General features: G+C 50.8%; 2 protein-coding genes across 2 annotated transcripts in view; one reads left to right on the top strand and one right to left on the bottom strand.

Annotated features, from left to right (window-relative positions):
- The window catches only part of snd1 (staphylococcal nuclease and tudor domain containing 1), a 113,349-nt gene that overhangs the window by 57,549 nt on the left and 33,936 nt on the right, over positions 1-21,864 (bottom strand). The window contains exon 16 of the mRNA XM_040172875.2: positions 20,887-20,996. Within this exon, the coding sequence (XP_040028809.1) occupies positions 20,887-20,996 (110 nt within the window). The remainder of the gene's footprint in view (positions 1-20,886; positions 20,997-21,864) is intronic.
- Positions 1,458-6,255, top strand: lrrc4.1 (leucine rich repeat containing 4.1). Its single transcript, XM_040172873.2, has 2 exons — positions 1,458-2,458; positions 2,574-6,255. Exon 2 carries the CDS (start codon positions 2,844-2,846, stop codon positions 5,652-5,654), a length of 2,811 nt encoding a protein of 936 aa, XP_040028807.1. The 5' UTR covers positions 1,458-2,458; positions 2,574-2,843; the 3' UTR covers positions 5,655-6,255.

Below are 21,864 nucleotides of genomic sequence, written 5' to 3'. Positions count from 1 at the left end.
TGCTTTCCGGAGCGACAGCGTGCGCTCAAATTGAAGCGGGGGGGGGGGGTGTTGGCCCTGCCCGTTTAGAGCGACCACCCGCTTAAAACTCACCCGACGCCCTGACAACTTGTAGGACATTGTGTAAATAAAACATAAAATGAAGCAGTGACACACTGATGAACGAGCAGTGAGCAGCAGAGAGGAGAGTGAGGGTGGAGTGGGTGGTTGAAGGGGGGGGGGGGGGGTTAATGCACAAAAACACACTGCATCAAACCAAAGCAGTACTCTTGAGCAGGAATGCGTCAGCAGTCCATTCATGTTCCTTCATTTTACGGTGAAGAAGAGAGGAAGATGAAGAGAATCAAAGAGAACGGGGGAGAGAGAGAGAGAGAGAGAGAGAGAGAGAGAGAGAGAGAGAGAGAGAGAGAGAGAGAGAGAGAGAGGGGGGGGGAACAGGAGGGGAGAGCGAGGGGAACAGTGTCCTATCTGCCTGCCGCGGCCACCACGGCAATACTGGGAGTGTTGGCCTGACTTGTTGGAATGGCCGGAGCGGCGCGGGGGAGGGAGGGAGGAGCGGGTTGAAATGCGGTTGCTGTGGGGGCCTTTTCGCTCGGACAGCCTGCCCCTTCCCTCTGAGCCCCACACAAAGCCACAGGACAAGAGACACTAAAGGGGGGGAGCGGAGGACGGAAAGAGCTTTTTTTTTTTGGGAAGAGGTAGATCTTTAAAATAAAAAAAAGGGTTGAGTGCTTTGAGCTCATCTAAACTACCTCAGGACACTGCAGAGACAGAGAGACAGAGAGACACACACACACACACACACACACACAGACACAGAGAGAGAGAGACAGAGAGAGACGGAGACAGAGACACAGAGAGAGAGCGCGCTCTCTTTTGCTGCTACAACGGATCCTTTTCCACATCGCGCTGCCGCTAACGTCACGCCTGCGAGCCGGCGCGCGCTTTTGCCTTTAGCCGGCGCATTTCTCCTCTCGCGAGTCGGACGCTGCATTAGAGGGAGGAGGAGGAGGAGGGGGGGGGCCGGGGGGGGGGGGGTGCTGATCGCCACGAGGAGAGAAAAGAAAAAAATTGAGGAGGGGGGGTGGGAGACAAGAAAAAAGAAACTAGCCGGAGCGAGGAAGGAGAAACTGCGCACCAAACCCGCCCCCCTCCCTCCCTCCCTCCCGGTCAACCCAGCTACGACACCCCCCCCCCCCCCCCCCTCCCCTTCTGAAGAAATTGACGGATTATTGGGAAGTGCAGGGGAGGCGGGCTGCAGCTGCTGTGTGCTCACCACCACCACCACCACCACCACCACCGCCGCCGCTGCTGCTGCTGCTGCTGCTTCTGTGCGCGCGTGCGTTTCGCATGGACGGCGTGTGCGCGCGCAAGAGAGACGGAGAGTTCGTGCGTGTTGCGCGTGTGTGTTTGTGCGCGAGCGCGCTTGCCATCGCCGCTTTTTCGCCACCGCGGCTGCCGAGGCTCGAGCGTCTGGCTAGTTAAGAAGAGGAGGAAAGCCAATGAAGCCAGTGTGAGCCGCGTATTCCAATTCGACCGCCGCCGCTGCTCCCGGAGGGAGAAGAAGAAAGAGAAAGGGGGGAAAAAAAGAAGAGACAATCAAGTGGACACGACGCCACATTGAAAGGGGGAAAGAGCGCGCGCGAGAGGGTCCGTCAGACTGACCAACCGACCGACCGATTGACCACTAAAAAGGAAAAGTGGTGAACAGAGGAATACCGTGAGGAGGGGGTCTTGGGTTTTTTTTTTCCTTCACCCCCCCCCACCAACCACCCCCCCCCCCCCCCCTTGACTGACTTGTCAACCACCTCCAAACCATCGCAAACACAAGGCAGAGAACATTTTGAGAGGACTGTGGAATTTCCATTCAACCAGCTTCGATTCCACCCCCCCCCCCCCTTCTCTATTTGTCTTTTCCTTTCTTCTGGCTTTTTTTTTTTTTTTTTTTTTTGGTGCACAACAAAAAAAAAAAAATTGCGCTCGTGTTGGTGTTGTCGCCTGTGCTATGGAGACCTGGGCAAGGTGTCTAGCAGGGGGATCAACTATCGGATTCCAAGGACAAGCGAGAGCAGAGGAGCCGACAGCGAGAAGCGAGCAGGGGAGCGCTGCTGCTGCTGCTCTCGGAGCCTGACTGGATTCTTATCTGCAATTCTTTTTCTTCTTTTTTCTTCTTAACAACAACAAAAGGGAGGGAAAAAAGAAAAAAAACATTCACAAAAAGGGCCTTTTCGAACCTTTCTCTTTGGACGTGTGGATTTACAAAAGGGCTCGTCGCGGTTGAGCTTGATGCCCGTTTTGACAGAGCAATTGCATAAAAAATTACATATATTAAAAAAAAGGCTTTATCTGCTGCTCTTGGGATATACATACATCTGGTGTGAACACCACAGCTCTTTCTGATTGCAAACAGGAAGGAAACTATATGTCACAGTTCAAGGACCTGTAATAATAACTTGAGGTAGGTGTCTAGTGTTTCAACCCCTCTTTGCATCAATTTGTAACCCTCCCTTCTGTCTTGTAATACGGCTCTTGTTTGGTTTATTTATCATGTCTTACTCATTTACACGTTTCAGAAGAGCCAGCCCTCTCTACCCCCCCTTCTCCTTTTACCCCTGAGCGCAGTCAAAAACGCTGTTTCTTTGAGTATAGCTTAGCAAGCACCCAAGCTCCACATTCTCTCTCTCTCCCCCCTCCCCTCCCTGACTTCTTTTCTCTGGTCACTGACAACACAACAGTATACCGGCTACATTCCCCGATCCCCCCCGAAGCCCTCCCAAAACACCACCCCCAATCCCTCCTCCCCCCTCCCCCCAGATGATGCTGAATTATGAACGTGCCACATCATGAGTCTCCTGGGGCGGGTAGCTGTGCATCGTGCCAGGAAAGCCGCCCTGCTCTGTGTAGTCTTCCTGATGGCGCGAGCGTGGAGCAGTACCTCCCTGGCCTTGGCGGGGGCGGCGGTGTCTCAGGGACCCCAGGGCTGTCCACCACAGTGTTCCTGTAGTAACCAGCAGGGGAAGGTGGTGTGCACGCGACGTGGCCTGAGCAGAGTGCCGCCCGGCATTCCTGCCAACACGCGCCACCTCAATCTGATGGAAAACGCCATCGAGGCGGTGCAGGCGGACTCCTTCCGCCACTTGCACCACCTCGAGGTGCTCCAGCTCGGGCGAAACGCCATACGGCAGATTGAGGTGGGCGCGTTCAACGGACTCACCAGCCTCAACACGCTGGAGCTCTTTGACAACCGATTGACGGTGGTGCCCAGTGGGGCCTTTGAGTACCTGTCCAAACTCCGAGAACTTTGGCTGAGGAACAATCCCATTGAAAGTATCCCCTCCTACGCCTTCAACCGGGTGCCCTCCCTAATGCGGTTGGACCTTGGAGAGTTACGAAAACTGGAGTACATCTCAGAAGGCGCTTTTGAGGGCCTGCAGAACTTAAAGTACCTCAACCTGGGCATGTGCAACATAAGAGGGGACATGCCAAACCTAAGTCCCCTCAAGGGCCTGGAGGAGCTAGAGATCTCTGAAAATCACTTCCCGGATATAAAGCCGGGCTCTTTCAAAGGCCTGCGCTCGCTGAAGAAGCTCTGGGTGATGAACTCTCAGATTACGGTGATAGAGCGCAACGGTTTTGATGACCTGTCTTCATTGGTGGAGCTGAACCTGGCCCACAACAACCTGAGCGCTGTGCCACACAATCTGTTCTCCCCGCTCAGGTACCTGGTGGAGCTCCATCTCCACCATAATCCTTGGAACTGTGGTTGCGAGGCGGTATGGTTAGCCCGCTGGCTAAGGGAGTCCATCCCTACTAACTCAACGTGCTGTGGACGTTGTCACTCACCTGTGAGCATGAGAGGTCGACAGCTGGTTGAGGTGGACCGAGGTGAGGGCGCTGCAACCCAATGCTCTGCACCATTTATTGCCGACGCGCCAAGGGACCTGAACATCTCAGCGGGGAGAGTGGCTGAGCTACGTTGCCGCACAGCCCCGATGTCTTCAGTGCGCTGGCTGCTACCCAATGGGACTGTCCTGACACATGCCTCCGGTCACCCGAGAATATCGATCCTGAATGACGGCACCCTCAATTTCTCAAATGTCCTGGCTGTGGACAAGGGCACGTACACCTGCATGGTGTCCAATGCCGCGGGGAACTCCAACGCGTCGGCCTACCTCAATGTGAGCGCGGCCGAACTTAACACGTCCAACTTGAGTTACTTTACCACGGTGACCGTGGAAGTCTTGGGGCCAACCACTGAAATGCCCAAACCTAGAACCACCTCGACTACAGCCGCTGCGGTGGGTGCCGGGGTAGCTGGAGGAGGAGGGATAGGCCAAGGGGCAACAACTACGACTGCTTCCCCGTCAGTCTTTCAGCCGGTCTTCATCTCCACGCCGACTGTGCTACTGCAAAGCACCAACAGCCCTGCGGGGGCAGCAAAGACATCCGTAGCGCCCGGACTCCAGGCTGTCACTCGCAAACCGGGGCCCGGCCCAAGCCTGGATGAAGTGATGAAGACCACAAAGATCATCATAGGTTGCTTCGTAGCAGTGACACTGATGGCCGCGGTGATGCTCATTGCCTTCTATAAACTGAGAAAGCGCCACCAACAGAGGAGCACTGTGGCCGCCGCTCGCACCGTGGAGATTATCCAGGTGGATGAGGAAGACCTTCCTCCACCGGCGTCCGCAGCCCAAGAGACGTCTCTCACGTTGCCTGAGATCCGGGACCACAACAGCATACACAAACTGGACTTCATCAGTCACAAGACTGACTACAGCTTTCACAAACCCAAGGTTGAATACAAACCCCAGCCGGATTTCACCCTTCATAAGCCCAAGGCGGAGTATACCACCTACAAGCCAAACATGGACTTCAGCGGCCCCAAATACATCCCGGATTACAGCACTCACAAATCGACACCAGACTTTAGCCTTCATAGACCAAAGCCTGACTACAGCCCATTTAGACCGGACTACAGTACCCACAAACCGAAAGCAGAATACAGCCAGTACAAACCAGACTATGGCACTCATCCAAGACAAAAAACCGACCTCAGCCCATTCAAACGAGATTACAGCACCCAACCAAAACCTAAACACGACTATAGCCCGTTAAAGTCAGAGTACAACATGCCACATAACCCGAAAGCTGAATACAGTCCATTCAAGCCTGACTATGGCACCCACCCAAGATCTAAACCCGAATACAGCCCGTTCAAGCCCGACTACAGCACTCAGCCCAAGCCCAAAACAGACTACAACGCCCAGAGATCTAAAACGGACAATACCTACAACCCCAGAGACCCTTACTCCCCCCACGTGACTGCAACCGATTACAACGCCTTCAAGACCGACTTCAGCCCCCACAAAGCGGAATACAGCGCCTTCAGGTCTGACTTCAGTCCGCACACTCAGAGACCTAAGCTTGATTACAGCCCTCACAAGGTGGAGTACAGCCCTCACAAAATGGACTACAGCACTCTAAAGCCTAAATACAATACCTACAAACCAACTGGCCAAGGGGCTAGATGGACAGACAACAATGTTGGGAACTCTTTGCCTCGAACCTTGCCCAGCGCCATCACAGCGCTGGCTGAGCCCTTTGTCATAAAGACTCACACCAAGGAGAAGGTGCAGGAGACGCAGATTTAAAAAAAGACCCCCCCCCCCCCCCCCCCCCCTCTCTCCCCTACCCTCCAAAAAACAACACTCACACTCCTTCCGCCTAGGTTCCTAGATCCCGCCTAACCCTTTTACCTTGCCCCCTTCGCCATTTCCTCATAAACTCATGCAATAGAATGCACAACGGAAAAAAGGACAGGAACTACTTTTTTGTACAGAGTGCAAACTTAAAAAGATTGATGATTTCTTGTTGTACATGCTTATAAATAAATATATATATGGACAAATTGAAACTACCATGGGCTGGTGATAGAGAAACATATATTAAAAAGAAATTGAAACTATTTTCTAACTTCTATTTAAAACTGAGTTGTTTAAGATGCTGTCTTGACTTTGACAAATGAGGGTAGTCTGGTTTTGAAAAGGGGGCATTTTGTGTGATTTTTACACCATGCTACAGAGAATGCAGTGATAAGAAAAAAAATATTTATACCGAAAAGACTTTCTTTAACAAAAAACAAAAAAAAGGTCAGTGTCGATTTTTACAGGTTTATCTTGTAAAAGCACCAAGAATTTGTACTGTGCCAAATGTTATAAATGCAATAAAAAGGATTTTTGGAAGAAAAAAAAACAATGAAGTTATTAGAGAGAGAGATATGTTATTTTCTTCTTCATTTCTTCTCCTGGTGAATACTGTAACGATCAGCCAAATGCTTTAGACACTGCAGTAAGACGCTGCAGCTATACTTTAACCCTACGAGTGCTGAATGACTCAGGCAGAATGAATCACAATGCAGAACTGGATAGTTTTTTTTCTTTCTTTTTTTTTTTATCTCTCAACACCTCCTATTATTACTTTATGTGCAACGGCAGAGCTTGTTCGGCTTCCATTTCCCCCCAGCGATTGGTGGACATGCTGCTTCATCAAGGTGTGGCCGAAGAAAAGTGTGTATATTATGATGATTATTAAATGCTCTTTAAATGCTTTGGGAAGCCAAAAGATGAAGCCATGGTGTGTTTACAGAAAAGAAACATTTATCGTTAACTGAAATGCTCGTTACATAACGCTGTTCAACGATGATAAACCCATTGTGTTACCGATCTCATTCCCTACACTACAAACTGGTATTATTAATCATGTAACCAATGAGTGAAAATGGTGATAAATTAAGGTGAAGTACTGTTTGGGTGTTAAGACTGTCTTGCACTTTGCCAAAATATATAGATCCTCATTTCACTTTTCATTGCATTGCCAGCTGTTGTGCCTTCATCAATCAGTATGGGGGCTTTTTATGGTGACAAATGCATTTGGGTGTTGCTGTTAACTGCATTTTTCATCTTCAAGGATATCACCCCTCTCAATCATAATCCAGCCCAACGATTCTCTGCCTAACAAAGAGCGATAGCATGCGACGTACACAGTGGTTAGCACGCATGGATTGGACATGTGAGCAGGGGCGTTTTTCGGAGAGGCTGGCGAGTGGGTTTGAAGACAAAGCCGCCTTGTAGCTAATTGACAAAACTGAGGTTGGGCAAAAAAGAAAAAAAGAGGTTGAACGAGGGGGATGAACTACTATGGGAGCACATATCAGATAAAAACAGAATAACATGTTTGGAGTGGGCAACATGTGGGTGAGATGACAAAGAAAACACTACCAAAGAGCTCCATGAGAGTAACTTGCCAACGGTGTGGACCATAATCAGCACATGCAACGCTGACTACCTTCTTGTTAAGCCCGTTTAAAAAAAAAGGTTAAACTATTATCAATCAACAAAAAAAGAATAACTAACCTTAGAGGATGTATGAGTCTTTCAGATCTACAGTCAGCTTTCGCCTGCTAGCGTTGAACACACACGTTCAAATACCAGCAAGAAAGGTTAAAAAAATGTTTTTTTTAAAAGACAAACTAAAGATAGAAAATGTTTGAATGTGAATGATAGAAAGGTGGACGTGGCACATCACAAAAATGGCGCAGCAGTTAGCTGAGTACTTGTGGTGTATTTAACTTGTACTAGAGGCTGTCAGAAGAGGAAACCGTGTGTGTGTCCAAGAAAAAGAGGGAGCGTGTAAGATAAAGTAAGACGGAGGTTAAAGAGGACAGAGAGTGGTTTGGATTTTTACGTTTAGCCGTTTTAGAGGACATCTTGCGCTTGGAAGCACACGACATGTCGTAGCATTGTGTCGTAAATGTATAATGAAAATGTCCTCTGACGTTGTGCTGCACGACGAGGCTGCGATGGCTACGGTGATCCCGATGAGCAGATATTACGCTTGGAGTGAAGACAAGGGTGACAAAAAGTGTGCCGAGCAGCAGTACAAGATAATGCGTCTCAAAAGAAAAATGAAGAGCATGCAATTTTGTTCTTGAAAATATGAATTCTATTAAGAGGCAGCCCAGTGGACTGTGTGTGTGTGATCTTGCGGGGCGAGGAGTTTAAATGTGTATTCCCTAAACAGCAGTAGAATAAATATAAGTGTGGTAACATACAAGTGTTTAGTCATTATACCAAAGAGAATCCCACTGTCGTCCTCCACCGACTGTCGTCCAATCGCAGTTCAAATGACCTGCTGGTGACCCCGGGGGCTTCTGAACCCGGTCAGTTAGGTAGAATCACCTCCAGCTCCCCCTCCGGCCGCCAACCTGCGCGTCTTGCGACGTCTGGCGATGACTCAGCCTGCGTTTTAAAGAGCTACGTGTGTGTGTGTGTGTGTGTGTGTGTGTCTGCTGCCCCGGCCGCCTGTTGTGCGTCGGGCTGCGTCTAATTAGGGAGCGATGAAACAATAGGAGCGGCAGATTGACATAAAGCGTGGAAACGGGGGGGGGGGGCGAGGCAGCGTGAGGGAGAGAGAGAGAGAGCAGGGCGATAGAGCCAGACTCGGCCCGGCAGCTGGACGTTTGAGGCGCGTGGCGCAGAACTGCAAAGTCACCGGTTTGATTGTGACTGCGGAGCTTTTTGGCGTGTCATTCCAAATCCCCCCCCCCCCCCCCGCCTCCCCCCTTCCTTCATTTTCTCCTTTGCCTCTCCACTCTCGGCCTTCCAATGAAGGCAGAGGAGCAAAAGCAACCACATGCAAACACAGACCTTCCGTACACAGACACATCTTCACATTGACTCGCGTCTCCGTCTCCCCGCGGTTAACTTTTAATCATTCACATTTTTAAAAGCCCCGTAAAGCCGAGCGGCAGCTTACCGACGGCCTCTAATGTGAAAGATGAGAGGAAAGTTCAAACCATAAGTGCATGCTGTGCACGCCGTACCTCAATGGATGGTGTGAATGAGCTCGATGGATAGTGAGCAGTTGTAAGAACAGATGCGAGTGCTGTGTTAATAGGCATTAAGCCGTGTTATGGCAGTCCATCGCGAAGCCATATTGCACTTTGCGTGCCTCGGTGTGGTCTATAGCAGGACGGGGCTTACGCCACACCACGTTGCTTTATACCCACGCGTGTTGTGCTACTTGGTCACGTATTAAGCTGCCCCCGTGCAACTTAATATAAAAAGGGCTCCATCGTACTAATCAGTCCACATGGCTACAGGGTCGTCAGTCGGCCGTCGGCCAGGCAGCCAGCGAAGGGCTCGTCTCCACGGGAAACACTCCCACCCTCCGTCCCTGTGAGTCATGTGCTTTCTCGCTGTCCGTGTGCTTCATTAGCAATCATGAAGTCATTTGAAAGCGGAAGCAAGGCAAGATGCACCTATTTACCCACAGCTCAGAGAGCAAGGGGAGGGAGGGGGGGGGGGGGGGGGGGGAAGGTAGGAGGGGGAAGTAGATAGAGTGGTGTAGAAATTGAGATGGAACGGACATTTAAGTAGGGAGGAAGATTGCTCGAGAGGAGCTGCGAGAGTCGTTTGGCCGAAAACTGCGTGTGTGTGTGGGGGGGGGGGGGGGGGGGGGGGGTCCGAAGTGGGAGCCGGACTTGGGGGCAGAGGAGCAGAGAGCCCGGGGAAAACACAAGCTTTAGGCGGAGACACATAGGCTGGATAAGGTGATTGATTGTACGCAGTAAGGCCTCTGGGAGACCAAAAGAAATAGACATGAGAAGGAGAAGCGAGAGGTGAAGGGTATCGAGGGGGAATCAGGCCGCGACGATGGGACACGCAGCGAAGGACAAGGAGGCAAAGATAGTGAAAAGGGACCTAATAGGGAAATTTGATTAAAAATGAAGCGGAACAAAAAAGGAGAAAAAAAGAGGCGGTAGAGCGCCGAGCAGAGGAGAAAGCGAGGCGGCGAGAGCGAGCGAGAGCGAAGGCATTCGGGGGAGGAGTGTGCAGAGAAAATGTGATGCAAGAGTGCCAGCTACAGATGGAATGGGGGATACATGGCCCGGACATCATGGCTCCCGCGTGACTGTCGAATGGCGCGGACTGTGCCGCACGGTGGGGGGGGGGGGGGGGCGGGGAAAGGATAGCATGCCATGTTGCCGTAACACGGTGCAGCAGATAAGAAGTGCTGATACCATTGATGGAGTCGGCCGCTGAGGAGGTGCGTGTGCAAGGATCGAGAGGTCAGCGCGAAGGAAACTGTGGTGGGAGGCAACGAGTGCCAGGGTGCAGCTGCGTGCACCTTTTCTGGGAGTTCGAGTATCGAACAGGTCAAAGCCCTCAAAACGGTGGCAAAAAAAAAAAAAACATTACTTCTTCAATCCCGCTCTGTACAGCTGTGGGAAGGCGCTCGCTCTCAACTTCAAACGGCTTGCTGGGAATTTTGAAACCCAATTATTTTGATGCAATCTCTTAATTACATTTTTTTTTCTCTCATTGCAAAATTATTATGCACCGAGGCGCACTAGGTAGGCTGTAATAAAGTGTTTTTTTCATTAAAACGGCCAAGACCAATAGGCCTTAAAATCTCAATTATATCATTTATCAACTAAAGCGGTCATGTGAGTGGAGCAAGCATAATGTAGTTTTGTGCTATAATACACTGTTGAAGGGGGCATCTTTCACATTTTTCCAGGCAGCGCGTGCTATAAAGTACCTCAAAGAAGCTTCAATTGTCCGGATCGGAAATTGTCTGTGATCAAAACTATATAAAAAAAGAAGAGACACCTTCACGCGGGAGGAAGGAAATGTGCTTCTTTGCCTGGTTCCTGCTTTAAACATGCATTACTATTATTAGGATCCCCATTCCATTAGTAGCAAAGAAGAACACGTCAAGTTCCACCCGATTGATTCTCACAAATACATGTGGGAACGTTGCCTCATTATTCGATGAGCATCGAAAGAAATGGCCTCCGTCTTGTATTTTTAAAAGCTTTCATTGATGGCCTATTGACAAACGCGGCAACGGATCGATTGTGGGAGCCGCATCGCCAGGTCTACGCTGGGCGCGCGTGTGTGTGTGTGTGTGTGTGTGCGTGTGTGCACTAGCCGGTGTGCTAGTGGAGCGGGCAGGAGGCTATTCTAAGCAGGCCTGGGAGCGCGCTGCCTCGTGAGTCAACATGAGTCAGGGGCCCAGAGAGACGTTCGGCCCCAATGTCCATGAAAAGGACTGGACGGGACGCAGAGCGAAAGGCGGGTACGGCGACGCGAGGATCACAGTACTCACTCTCGCTATTTCTATCAAATCAAATCCTCTTCTCGGTGCTGAAGCTAGGAGTTTCCGGAGCGTGCCGCGGGAGGCGAATCTGCCCGTAGGTCCGAGGCGCGATGATGTTTGCTGGAGACGTCGACGGTGTGAAAACTGATGCAAATAGCCATATTTCGCGACCAGCTGGTGGTGCGATTCGCTGGAACTGAGGTCAACAGAAGCACAAGAATTTATTTATTTATTTTACCCATCGCCGCACGCAGTTGGCGGGGAGCCCGGTGCTGCCGAGGCCGGACCCGTTGCATACCGCAGGTGCACGCCAGCAGATTTTATTCGATACGCCCCGTGGCCCGGTTTTCTTGCGGAGCACCGCTCGAGTGCGCCGCTCGCTTTATTGCCCCTTTTGGTGGGTGAATAACATCCCTGTGTTTTCTTAGCCTTACATTTATGATCCCATCACAGTAGCAGAGGCCGAGCTGTCTGGGTAAACGTGTGTAATGAATCACGTCTACTGAGAGCAGCAAACGGGGGGCCGAGATATACGAGGAGCGTGTGCGCGCGTTTTCTGTACCTAAACAAATGCACGCCATCGGAGCATGCATGTACATACACACAAAGAGCATATATATATGAAGCTGTTGACCATTAATTTCACTGCTTTTGTTGAGATTCACGGCCTGCAGAGGAATCGTGATCGCAGGCCCAGGCATCACCATGGAGACGGGGCTGAGGCCCGGCCGGCATCCGCTCGCTCCCTGACCTACGTAAACACAGTCCGAATTAACGGACTGTATTAACAACATTTGGAGGGGGGGATTCTGCTCACCTGCAGTAAAACTTGGAAAGGAAATTCATCAAGCAGAGGTTTAACAGAACAACGGGACATAGAAGTGCACATGTTCCTCCACAGAGAGACGAGTGTGACGATCGCGCTGCAGCTACAGTCTGAGGAGGGAAGCGAGGAGGAAGGAGGCTTCCTTTGCCGGTGAGGAGACGCCAGGATGTTAAAAGAAGCTCTGGCTCTGCAGTGATCCTTTAAGTGCTCAGGCGGATTCGCAGTGCTGCATTGTGGGCAGTGGAGTTCAACTGCCGGTTAAAATCGTTCAGAAAAGGGCATTTGGAAATTGTTCAGGCTTCGTTTGAACCCACTTAAATGCGAGCGTAGCGAGAGGCAGGCGGGAGGGGAAATAACTCGAAGCCGTTTTTGAAGCGGCGCCGGGGTCCCGGCCGCGACTTTTAATGGATCCTAAACGAACGGCGTCTCAGAGAGAGCTTTTGTAAAAAACGCTGCTCTCACTTCAAAGAAAAAGGGCCGCCGTTGGCTGGCAGATCTGAGACGGCGCTGAAAACAGTCAGACGGTTTGTAAACATTAGGCCCGTTCCTGTCAGTCCCTTCAACTCGGACTTCAAATACATCTCCGTTGGACTCCAGCATGGAGAGCAGAAGAGGAGGACGTGCTGTGAAGTGGTTCCGTTTGTGTGGTTCCATTGGTTTCAAAATGGCATCTGCTTGCAGACACAGCGCGGTCGAGTTTACCGTCCGAATATCTGATATATATATTTATCGGTTCCCATGGGATTCAGCCCAGAGGAAAAAGACTAGAGATACAGATGTGTTCTTTGTGAAAGAGTGTGTGTGTGTGTGTGTGTGTGTGTGTGTGTGTGTGTGTGTGTGTGTGTGTGTGTGTGTGTGTGTGTGTGTGTGTGTGTGTGTGTGTGTGTGTGTGTGTGTGTAGGAGTCGCTGATGGTGAACCTGTGCCACCTCCGCATTAAAAATAGAGTTCAAAGCGCACGCCGACCTGGCAGGGAAAAAAAAATATCCATATCTGCTTTTCATGTCAGACAACCGGGCACTTTATCCGTGTGGCTGTGAGATCCTCTCGAGCCGGGACGAACTTGGACATGATTCATTGAAGAGAGGGAAACAAAACTTAAGGAGAAAGACATGGCGGGAACTACGGACTGAAACTAAAATGAAACCATTCCGACATCAAAATTAAAATAAACAGACGAGTTGGTGGCCCCCCCTCCTCGATCCGCTGGTGGCGTCTAATGCGGAACTGAGGGACAATGTGCGAGCAGCCCCGCGTTTCTCCATCAATTACAGTTTTGTTGTTTATTAATGTTTTCGTGGACGTTGCTGTGGCAACGGGAGGGGCGGGTTGGGGAGGTTGACCAGGATAGGTGGCAAAAAGTTTAATGGCTGGAAGAAGAGAAGAAGAGAGGAGGCTCGGGGTAGAGGAGACTTGGCAAGCGGCCCCCCTCCCACTCTGTTGGCAGCGGAGGCACAAACTGTTTGCTCACAGCGGTACATGCATCTATTAGCATTGTTCCAGGAGATAATAACTCGCTGTGTGTGTGTCTGTGTGCGCAAGAGATGGGGTGTCAGTGCTCAGCCAAAAGTGCTAAACGAGTGGCTACAGGGGGGTGTCAGACGAAACACTAGGGAGCAGCGTGGGGCGTCGTCGGTGGGCGTGTCAGACTTTGGTGCTAAACGCAGGCGGACCGGGTATCAGAATCCTGCCGGTAGCCGTTTTAAAGCGTCTGACCGGGCGGCACGGCGACGACCGAGAGGTGACGCGCACTAGGAGGCCTCAGGAGTATCGATCAGAGCGATCTGCAGCTACGCTGAACAGCGCGCGCTGGCGCCGAAAGGCACTGCAGTGCCCTGGTCAGCCTTTCTTGGAACTTCCCCTGCATATTACACCCCCCTGCACAGTCAGAGAGAGAGAGAGAGAGAGACTCAGCCGGCGAAGGGGTTTAAAGAAACTACTTTTCTGTAGATGGCCTCATTTGAAGTTATGCTCGCTCATGTACACACACACACACACACACACACACACACACACACACACACACACACACACACACACACACACACACAAATGCCTGTCGCCCACTTCTGCCATTAGCTTTATCCGTCTGAATTCTAAGCTGAGAGCAGAATCCCCGGTGTTGGTTTTTCCTTTTAAAAAGGTTTGGCCAAGCTTGTTCTTCCCGTCATGCCCTCGACTTCACCTCTGTGAAAACGTGGAAAAAAAAAAAGAGGGTGAGAGGAGAAGATGCTGATCGCTGACGCAGACGCCGAGATGGCCCCTCCGGCGTTGGTGAGGGATGTAAGGAAACGGAACGACGGGGGGGGGGGGGCACGCGGCGAGGACGGTGTGCAGGGGTAAGCTGCCCAACGGATTACCGCCGCAAAGCTCGCCTCTTTTTACGGCCGCTTATTCATCGCTTTGGCGATATACTCCCGCCGCACACGACCTGGAGCGACGAGCACAAACAAACATTTTGTTTGTGCGTGCAGAGAGAAAACGAAAAATAAGGCAGCATGCGGGACGGACGTGAGACACGCACGTGTATCTTAGGAAAAGACTAGAGACCGGCAGCTGTGGAGGAAAGGGGCGGAGCCCGAGCGCCTCCATTGTCTTGCCGACTTGAGAGTGCGGGTCTCTGTGGTGCGCGTTAAAACCCGACAGCCAACTCTGTCGATGTGGCGCAACTGCTGCGTTGTCAAGGGAACCATTAGAGACTGAACGCCTGGTATCTGCGAGCACACACACAAGTTGGCGATGACAGAGAAAATAATTCCTCTGCATATTCCAAACACACACACACATCCCGAGAGAGACGCTTTGCTCCGTCCTTGTGTCCGATGCTAGCACGGTGCAGAGCGCAGACAGAGATGAGTGCGTTCGTGTCAGTCAAAAGGCAGGTCAATACGTCACGCTGTTATTCCACAATCGTCGACGGAATTGGATCGATCCCGGCGTCAATAAAGCCGAGAGCCATTCCGCTCAGAGTGCATTTATCCAACATACGGTGGAGGACGGGGACCGTGTACCAACTCTGGTGCTGAGCACTATGTAGGACACCCCGCAACCACCGCTGGGATTATTCTAGGACTCTATACGCCACATATCACAGCACGGCAATAACCGCATTGACTTTGAAAACAAAGAAATGAGAATTAAATAGTGAACGATGAATTTGAATGGACCCTTAAATTTGCCTCTTATGGATATCCATGTTTAGATAACATGTGCCATGTGTCACATCTGTGTGTCACATCTGTGTGGGTTTGTTTACTTGTGGGTCAGTCTTGAGGAGGGGGCCCACTGGAGTAAAGGTCAGCAACAAGCTCACTGAAGGGGAGCAGGTCGGGGTAATGGACGGCGACGGCAAGCACAATAAAAGAATTAAGGAGAATCAGCTGAGTTAATAACTAAACGGACAGACTTGTCTTTAGACCACCCACTTCTACCATTATTATTATGATGATCATGTACATACGGTAAACATGATATTGGTTTCTGGTTAAGATTCGATTTCCAGCAATTGCCAAGAATCTCACATTTTCTTTCATCGAATATTCATACGAAACCAAAAGCTCATTTGAGCGAAAGTAGACCTCGATGTAAACACCAGGGGCATTAATAAATAAAAGACTTAAGTGGGCACAGCTTCCAGGTGAATATTGAGCTATTCAGTGCGTCCAACTGGACGAGCCTCGTACAGTGACACCACATAGCGTTTATCCGTATCCACTTTCTTTTTTCATAACCCTTTTCCTCGGACTGTGCTGAGGGGGCAGGCGAACGGAAGATTCAAACAAAGCTGTTGTTTATTGGAACAATAAACGGGTCGAGAGAAAAGGCACAGAAGTAAGAGCCAAAAGCAGGAGCAAGTACAGAAGCCAAATAATGAGGCAGGTAATGGCCGCTCCATTGAAAACAGCCGGTGGCCATTTGGCTGGCCGCCTGCAGTATCCTCAGATGCACCGAAATTCAATATGCAGTTTGGCTTTCTCCCTTTTTCGAAAAAGGGAGAAAGAGACGTAAATAAGCGAGCCAAGGCCCATCGCAGCCCCCCCCCCAAAAGAAAGCAGAGACAAACGTCTTTTCACCTGCTCGTTTTATCATAAAAGCTGCCATCTTCTGTCCTCCTCCATCGGCCGGCCTGCACCTCAACGCGCGTCCTTAGGAACGTGAACGCACGAGGAGCAGAAGACAACGGATAATTAAGAAGGAGACGACCACGGTGAGTGATGCGGTGCGAGACTGATGAAGAGTGCTGCAGTGTCCTTCGTGTCGAGGGGAAAAAGGGGCCACGAGGCCCCCGGCTGGTCGCCGAGCACGCCGGGTGCCCCGCGTTCGCCGGGCTGTTTCCTGGGTGCGTTTATCGGGGTGCACGGCCAAAGTCGCGATGCACGCACGCACGCACAAGGTCGCCGCTGTAAACGACAGAGCGGCGAGCGGGTTCCTCCCTCGGTCTCATCGCTCCGTCTCTATTCCGGCTCATCCATCTCTGCGTGTGCGCGGGTCGCTCCGTTCACCTTCAGGCTTTAATCCGACATTTTCTAAGGGGAACAAAAGGGACGCACAACTGGGACTTTGGCAGGACTTTTCCCCTTGGGACCGTCCACCCAATAATATAAACTGCTGCTCTCGATGACTTCAAATCTAATTTCATTTCACAGGCCGACATGGTTTTGCCGGAAATCTTGCCACCGAACAAATTCTCATAGTGGTGCGATGCTGAACTCAGCAGAGCTAAATAAAAAAAAAAAAAAGACACACGACAGTCGTCGGCGACCCCATTGGAAGAAGCAGCCTCTACATGACTGTGTAACGTGTTCAGTGTCTCTGGTGCGGACGCGGTCCAGGCTGCTGCGGTTCTGAGCGGATGGATTCTCGCTGACCAGGAAACCACACCGTGGATTATTCATGATGTGTACTCGTACTCTCCCTCTCCAACACACACACACACACACACACACACACACACACACACACACACACACACACACACACACACACACACACACACACACACACACACACACACACACACACACACACACACACACACACACACACACACACACACACACACAGTCCTGCTTAGGTAAAAGTATTCGAAAGCGAGTCGTGTAGCAATGTGGACGCCGACGGGCACATGAGGACGACGGAATGGTGTGTGTGTGTGGGGGGGGGGGGGGGCGCAGCAGGATGAGACATGGTCAAAGCAGCACTTGCATAATCGGCCTCGCGCCAAAAATAATTCAAGCGTGATCGGAAATCAATGCGAGAGCATGGAAGCTGTGGAGAAATCCGATGCTCTCCTGCGGCCCTGAAACGGGGCAAAATAAGACGTAAAAAAGAGGCTCAACTGCATGAAGCATGAAGCTGTGTGTGTGTGTGTGTGTGTGTGTGTGTGTGTGCGTGCGCGCAGAATGCTAAGTGAATTGATTGCAGTCCCATTGGCCACAGATGTAGAAGAAAAGACAACCAGGTAACACTTCAATTACCCAATTGCTACGTGGTGCCTCTCTATAAAGCTGTGCCCAATGCAGTTTTTAAAAGGGCAATTGATGGATACGCGTGATTTACCAGCTCATTCAGAAAGTTAAAAGTCCTCCCGATGTGACAAAGAGGTGTTGGATGCATTGACATTTCTACTGATAAATGCTCACCCAGATCAATTATTAAAGCACAGTACTTTAATAACTACGATCTGCCGACAAAATCACTGAAAACTGACACATCCGTATGGAGGCATGTGCCTAAAAGGTAGGACTATGGCAATTATGTTGGATAGGAAATTCAATTTTTGGGGGAGGGGGGGGCTGATGGCTGCAATTAACATCTGTAATCGTCACCATGTAATTTCTTTCCAACCGCAGCTGAAATGTGAGGCGGAATGAAGCGCGTTCTAAATCGCTGTTCCAAAGCGTGACTTTCCTCAAACAAGCCAGTGTGCGTTTCATGGCGCCAATGTAAAAAAACGGCCAAATGTAAACGGCAGAACGAATCCAATCGATCAGGATTTGATGCAAAATCAAAAAATAAATTTAAAACTGTTCCAGAGTTGTTGAGTAAACATCATTTCTATGTATATATGAACAGAAAAAACTATTCTTCCACCGCGAGAGCATCGCCTTTTTTCTCCAGGCGCAGGTGTTAAATGGCGTCTTTGAAGCGCGACGCGCCTCACTTTGGCGCCAGGCGTCACGTGTCGGAAATGGCGGCCCTCAAAGACTTTATTAAAATATACGCCGCTTTAATGAGACGCTGGAAAACCGTTTAAATATCGGCTCCCTCGACGTGTTTATTTTATTAACTATCGCTACGCCTTTAATTACGTCCCGTCTCTCTCGCAGACTCATCCGAGAGAAAAAAAGCGCCAATGCGGTAAAAAATGTGTCCGTCCTGCTCCCTCCTGGTTTCCGGCTCAGCGTTTGAAGTTTCCCCCCCCCCGAAAGGGGAGGAAAAAAAAAAAGGAGAAAAACCAACAGAGCCATGGTTGCTGAATGGAGACTCGTCAACGGAAAGAAATGGAAAACATCAAAAATGAGGAGAGAGAAATGTCTGGGGAGGGGTGTTCACCGACGTGTCCTCTTTCTTCCCCTCGGTATTCTGTTCTGCTGTTTTGGTTCCACACTGGGAACGGGAGCGCTGTCTGTCAGAGATTAACACGACGCAGCGTGGGGGTGGGAGGAGGGGGGAGGGAGGGGAGACAGACAGTGAAAGAGAAGAAGCAGCAACAGACGGATGAAAGAAGACTTCGAAAATAGCGAGTCTGAAAGTGAGAGAAATCTCTGAAAGAGATTTAAAAAAAGAAGAAGGCCGCCAGAGAGACGGAGGGGATGATGGGAGGGGGGGGAAGGGAGGGGAGGGGGGGGTGGAGGAGACAGAAACCAGGGGGTCTCTGCAACATTAATTATGCGTCCCGGCATCAGGAGAAATGAAGACATGGCTGTGTGCCGGTTTAGAGAGAGCCACGGGGCGGGAGGGAGGGAGGCAGGAGGGGGAGGGAGGCCTCAATAGCGGCGATAAGCAAATGCCAGTTCCAAGATTGGAAAGGTGGACACCAAAAAGACGGCCGGTTGAGGTGAGGATGAGAGGACAGAGAACAGGGGGAGGGGGGCTATTAGTGGAATGGAAGCGAGAAAAAAGTTGCTTGTGAACGGAGACACGAGAGAGAGAGAAAGGGAGAGAAAGGGAGAGAAGAGCTAATTGAACAGCGACGTGTCGTCGTAGCAACGCAGAGTCAAAATGGTCGAGTGGCACGAGCGAGGAAAAATATTTCGCAAATAATAAATACGCCGCCGGGGGGGAGAAAAACATCCCCAAAATCTCAAAGGTTATTCACACGAGGCCGTCTCGAAGAGGCTCCGCCGCAATCAGGCGCCATTCAGAGACGACGCGGCGGCGCGGCCGTATGCTGATGGAGTCAACGATCCATATTCATGCTCGAGCGTGGCACACCTTAATAAGCCGCTTCACTCGCCGCCGCCGCCGCCCCGCACGGGCACAAGGAGACGAGGAGACAAGGACTAATCAAGGGAGCATCTCCGTCCCGCCCTTATCCATTCCGCCGCCACTTCCTCCAAACTTCTCACTCGCGTTTCGGTGTGCAGAACACTGATTTCAGGGACAGATGTGTGTTTTAACGTTTGTTTTTTAACCCCGCCCCCCTCACACACACACACACTTCCCTCCGCCATCCTCCTTCTCAACCAGAGATGACTTCCTTTGGAGATAATGATTCTCGCCTTTCCTCACTTTTGAAAAAAAGTGACAGCTCTCGTGTGCGACAGCTTAACGGCGTCATTCCTCGACTTGAATGTGTCGACCTGAGAGCGAGCGCGGGCGCACGCTTGTGTTCACGTCAGCCCACAGCGGCAGGTCAGTGCGGCCGGCCAACCCGCCCGCCCTCCCCCCCCGCAACCGGGCTCAGGACTCATTAGATGCCTCCTATTGCGAGAAAATGTAGAAAAAAAACCACAGGGTTACATACTGACCCTTGCCAAGGACTGGCAAGGGTCAGTATGTGTGTGTGTGTGTGTGTGTGTGTGTGTGTGTGTGTGTGTGTGTGTGTGTGTGTGTGTGTGTGTGTGTGTGTGTGTGTGTGTGTGTGTGTGTGTGTGTGTGTGTAAGGGTTCAGGGGTCAGATTAATTAATTATGCACTTATTTAAGTGGGAATAGTTGGAATTCACATCAACACGTTGGTTCTCTGCGGTGACGCTCGTCCACGGCAACATTTCCATGACAATTAAACACGAGGGGGGGGGCAGTCAGCCACCTCCGCGGAAAAATAGCCCTTTAAAAAAACGGCGATAGGAACGGGGAGTGGGAGTCGAAAGAGCGGCAGCGCGCGGCCCGGATAAGTGGCGGCGGGATTATAGCTCGTTCCATTATGGTTCTGGTCCGCTCACTTCTTCTTATGAAAACCTATTAGCATGTGAATGGACGAGCACACAGTGGAGTTAAAAAGCCCAGCAGCACTGATCCACTATCAGGTGAGCTTTCCATAAAGGGAGGGGAGGAATGTGTGTGTGTGTGTTGGGCTACTTGATTGTGGACACTTTTGTTGAGTTTTCATGGCACTCAAGGTACATGGTGCTTCAAATGTTGTAATAAAGATCATCAGTAAATGATTTAATCTGCGGATTAAAGGCAGTGGACGAGTGACTGTTTCAGACGCCTGGAATCAAACCGAATGTCCCACAGAAGAAATTCTGCGGTTTTGTACATTTTTCAAGTGGATTTCTGCACTAGATGCTTTTTAAAAGCTTTAAAATTGTGTGTTATAATATTGCATCAACGGCAGAACGGCAGAACGCCTGGTGGGAAAATGGTTTCCGAGCCAAAGCAGCTTCCTGGGTTGTCGGTAACGGGGGTCGGGGGGTCGGCGGGGGGGTCAACAACGCGGGAACACTTACCTCCCTCTGCAGCACCAGCTCTTTGGTGAACATCATGGCCTCGTCACTGAAGGGCTCCGCCACCTGCGTCCCTCCGGGCAGGTTCCTGGAACTGCGCGGACACTCGATGCCTGAGACCAGAGACGACACAATCGCATTAGAGTTTAAAAAAAAAAAAGTAAAAAAAAAAAAAAGGTCAACGCGGCGGCAAATCGGCGTCACGCTGCTCGATAACAGGAGACCGGGTCCATTTGTCCCCAGCAAAACTAAATAAATAAATATAACCGCTACGGTTTATTTGAGGCCCTGTGGCGTTTCGCATCGACGCAGCGTGAAATAAGGAGGCGCAGGCGAGAAAGGTAGAGGCGCCGACAGAGCATTCCTGCGTTTGAAGACGAGCGTCTCGTCCACAGTCTTGACACTGTAGATTGCGCCGGTGGGGGGGCCTCTACTGAAGGCGCGTCCCCCGAGTGAGACGCGTCGTGCTGCATGTGCACACCACGTTAAATCAGAGGTGTTATTATGCCCATGGTCGCCTTCCACAAGACAACGGGCCTTGAAAATTAAATCCTCTCCCAGGGCCTCCCCCCCCCCCCCCCGACATGTCCCTCTCCCCCTTTGACCGATGAGGCGTTCATAGAAAGAGAGTTTCCACTTCTCAGCGTGGAGCACACGAGGACGGAAGAACTCAAACGCGAGGGCTTAAGAAAGTATTAGGTGATGAGTTTCTTAGACGGGGGGGGGGGTCGCTGCAGAGAAGGCCTTAAGATTTTTTTTTTCATTTGGTAAAGCATCCGTGCTCGACGGCGACATTAATCCAGGACACTGTACCAGCTGCTCGTTCTGTAAACACTAGCAGAGGAAACACCTCAACATATGTTCAACACGGCGCACTTAACAACATTTTACGACAGATCTCCCATTTAACTCATCAGCCAACCGGAATTGTTTCCCGGGTTCATTTAAAGACTAAATAGTTGAGTGCTTTTGTTTCCTTTC

Source organism: Gasterosteus aculeatus, chromosome 4 (assembly GCF_964276395.1).
Source record: "Gasterosteus aculeatus chromosome 4, fGasAcu3.hap1.1, whole genome shotgun sequence".
In the NCBI taxonomy this organism is placed as follows: Eukaryota; Metazoa; Chordata; class Actinopteri; order Perciformes; family Gasterosteidae; genus Gasterosteus; species Gasterosteus aculeatus.
The sequence above is the reverse complement of the archived record's forward strand: the minus strand, read 5'-3'. Positions and strand labels throughout refer to the sequence as shown.

Coding starts and splice junctions, on each gene's coding strand:
- lrrc4.1 (XM_040172873.2), top strand. CDS start 2,844: ATGAGTCTCCTGGGGCGGGTAGCTGTGCATCGTGCCAGGAAAGCCGCC.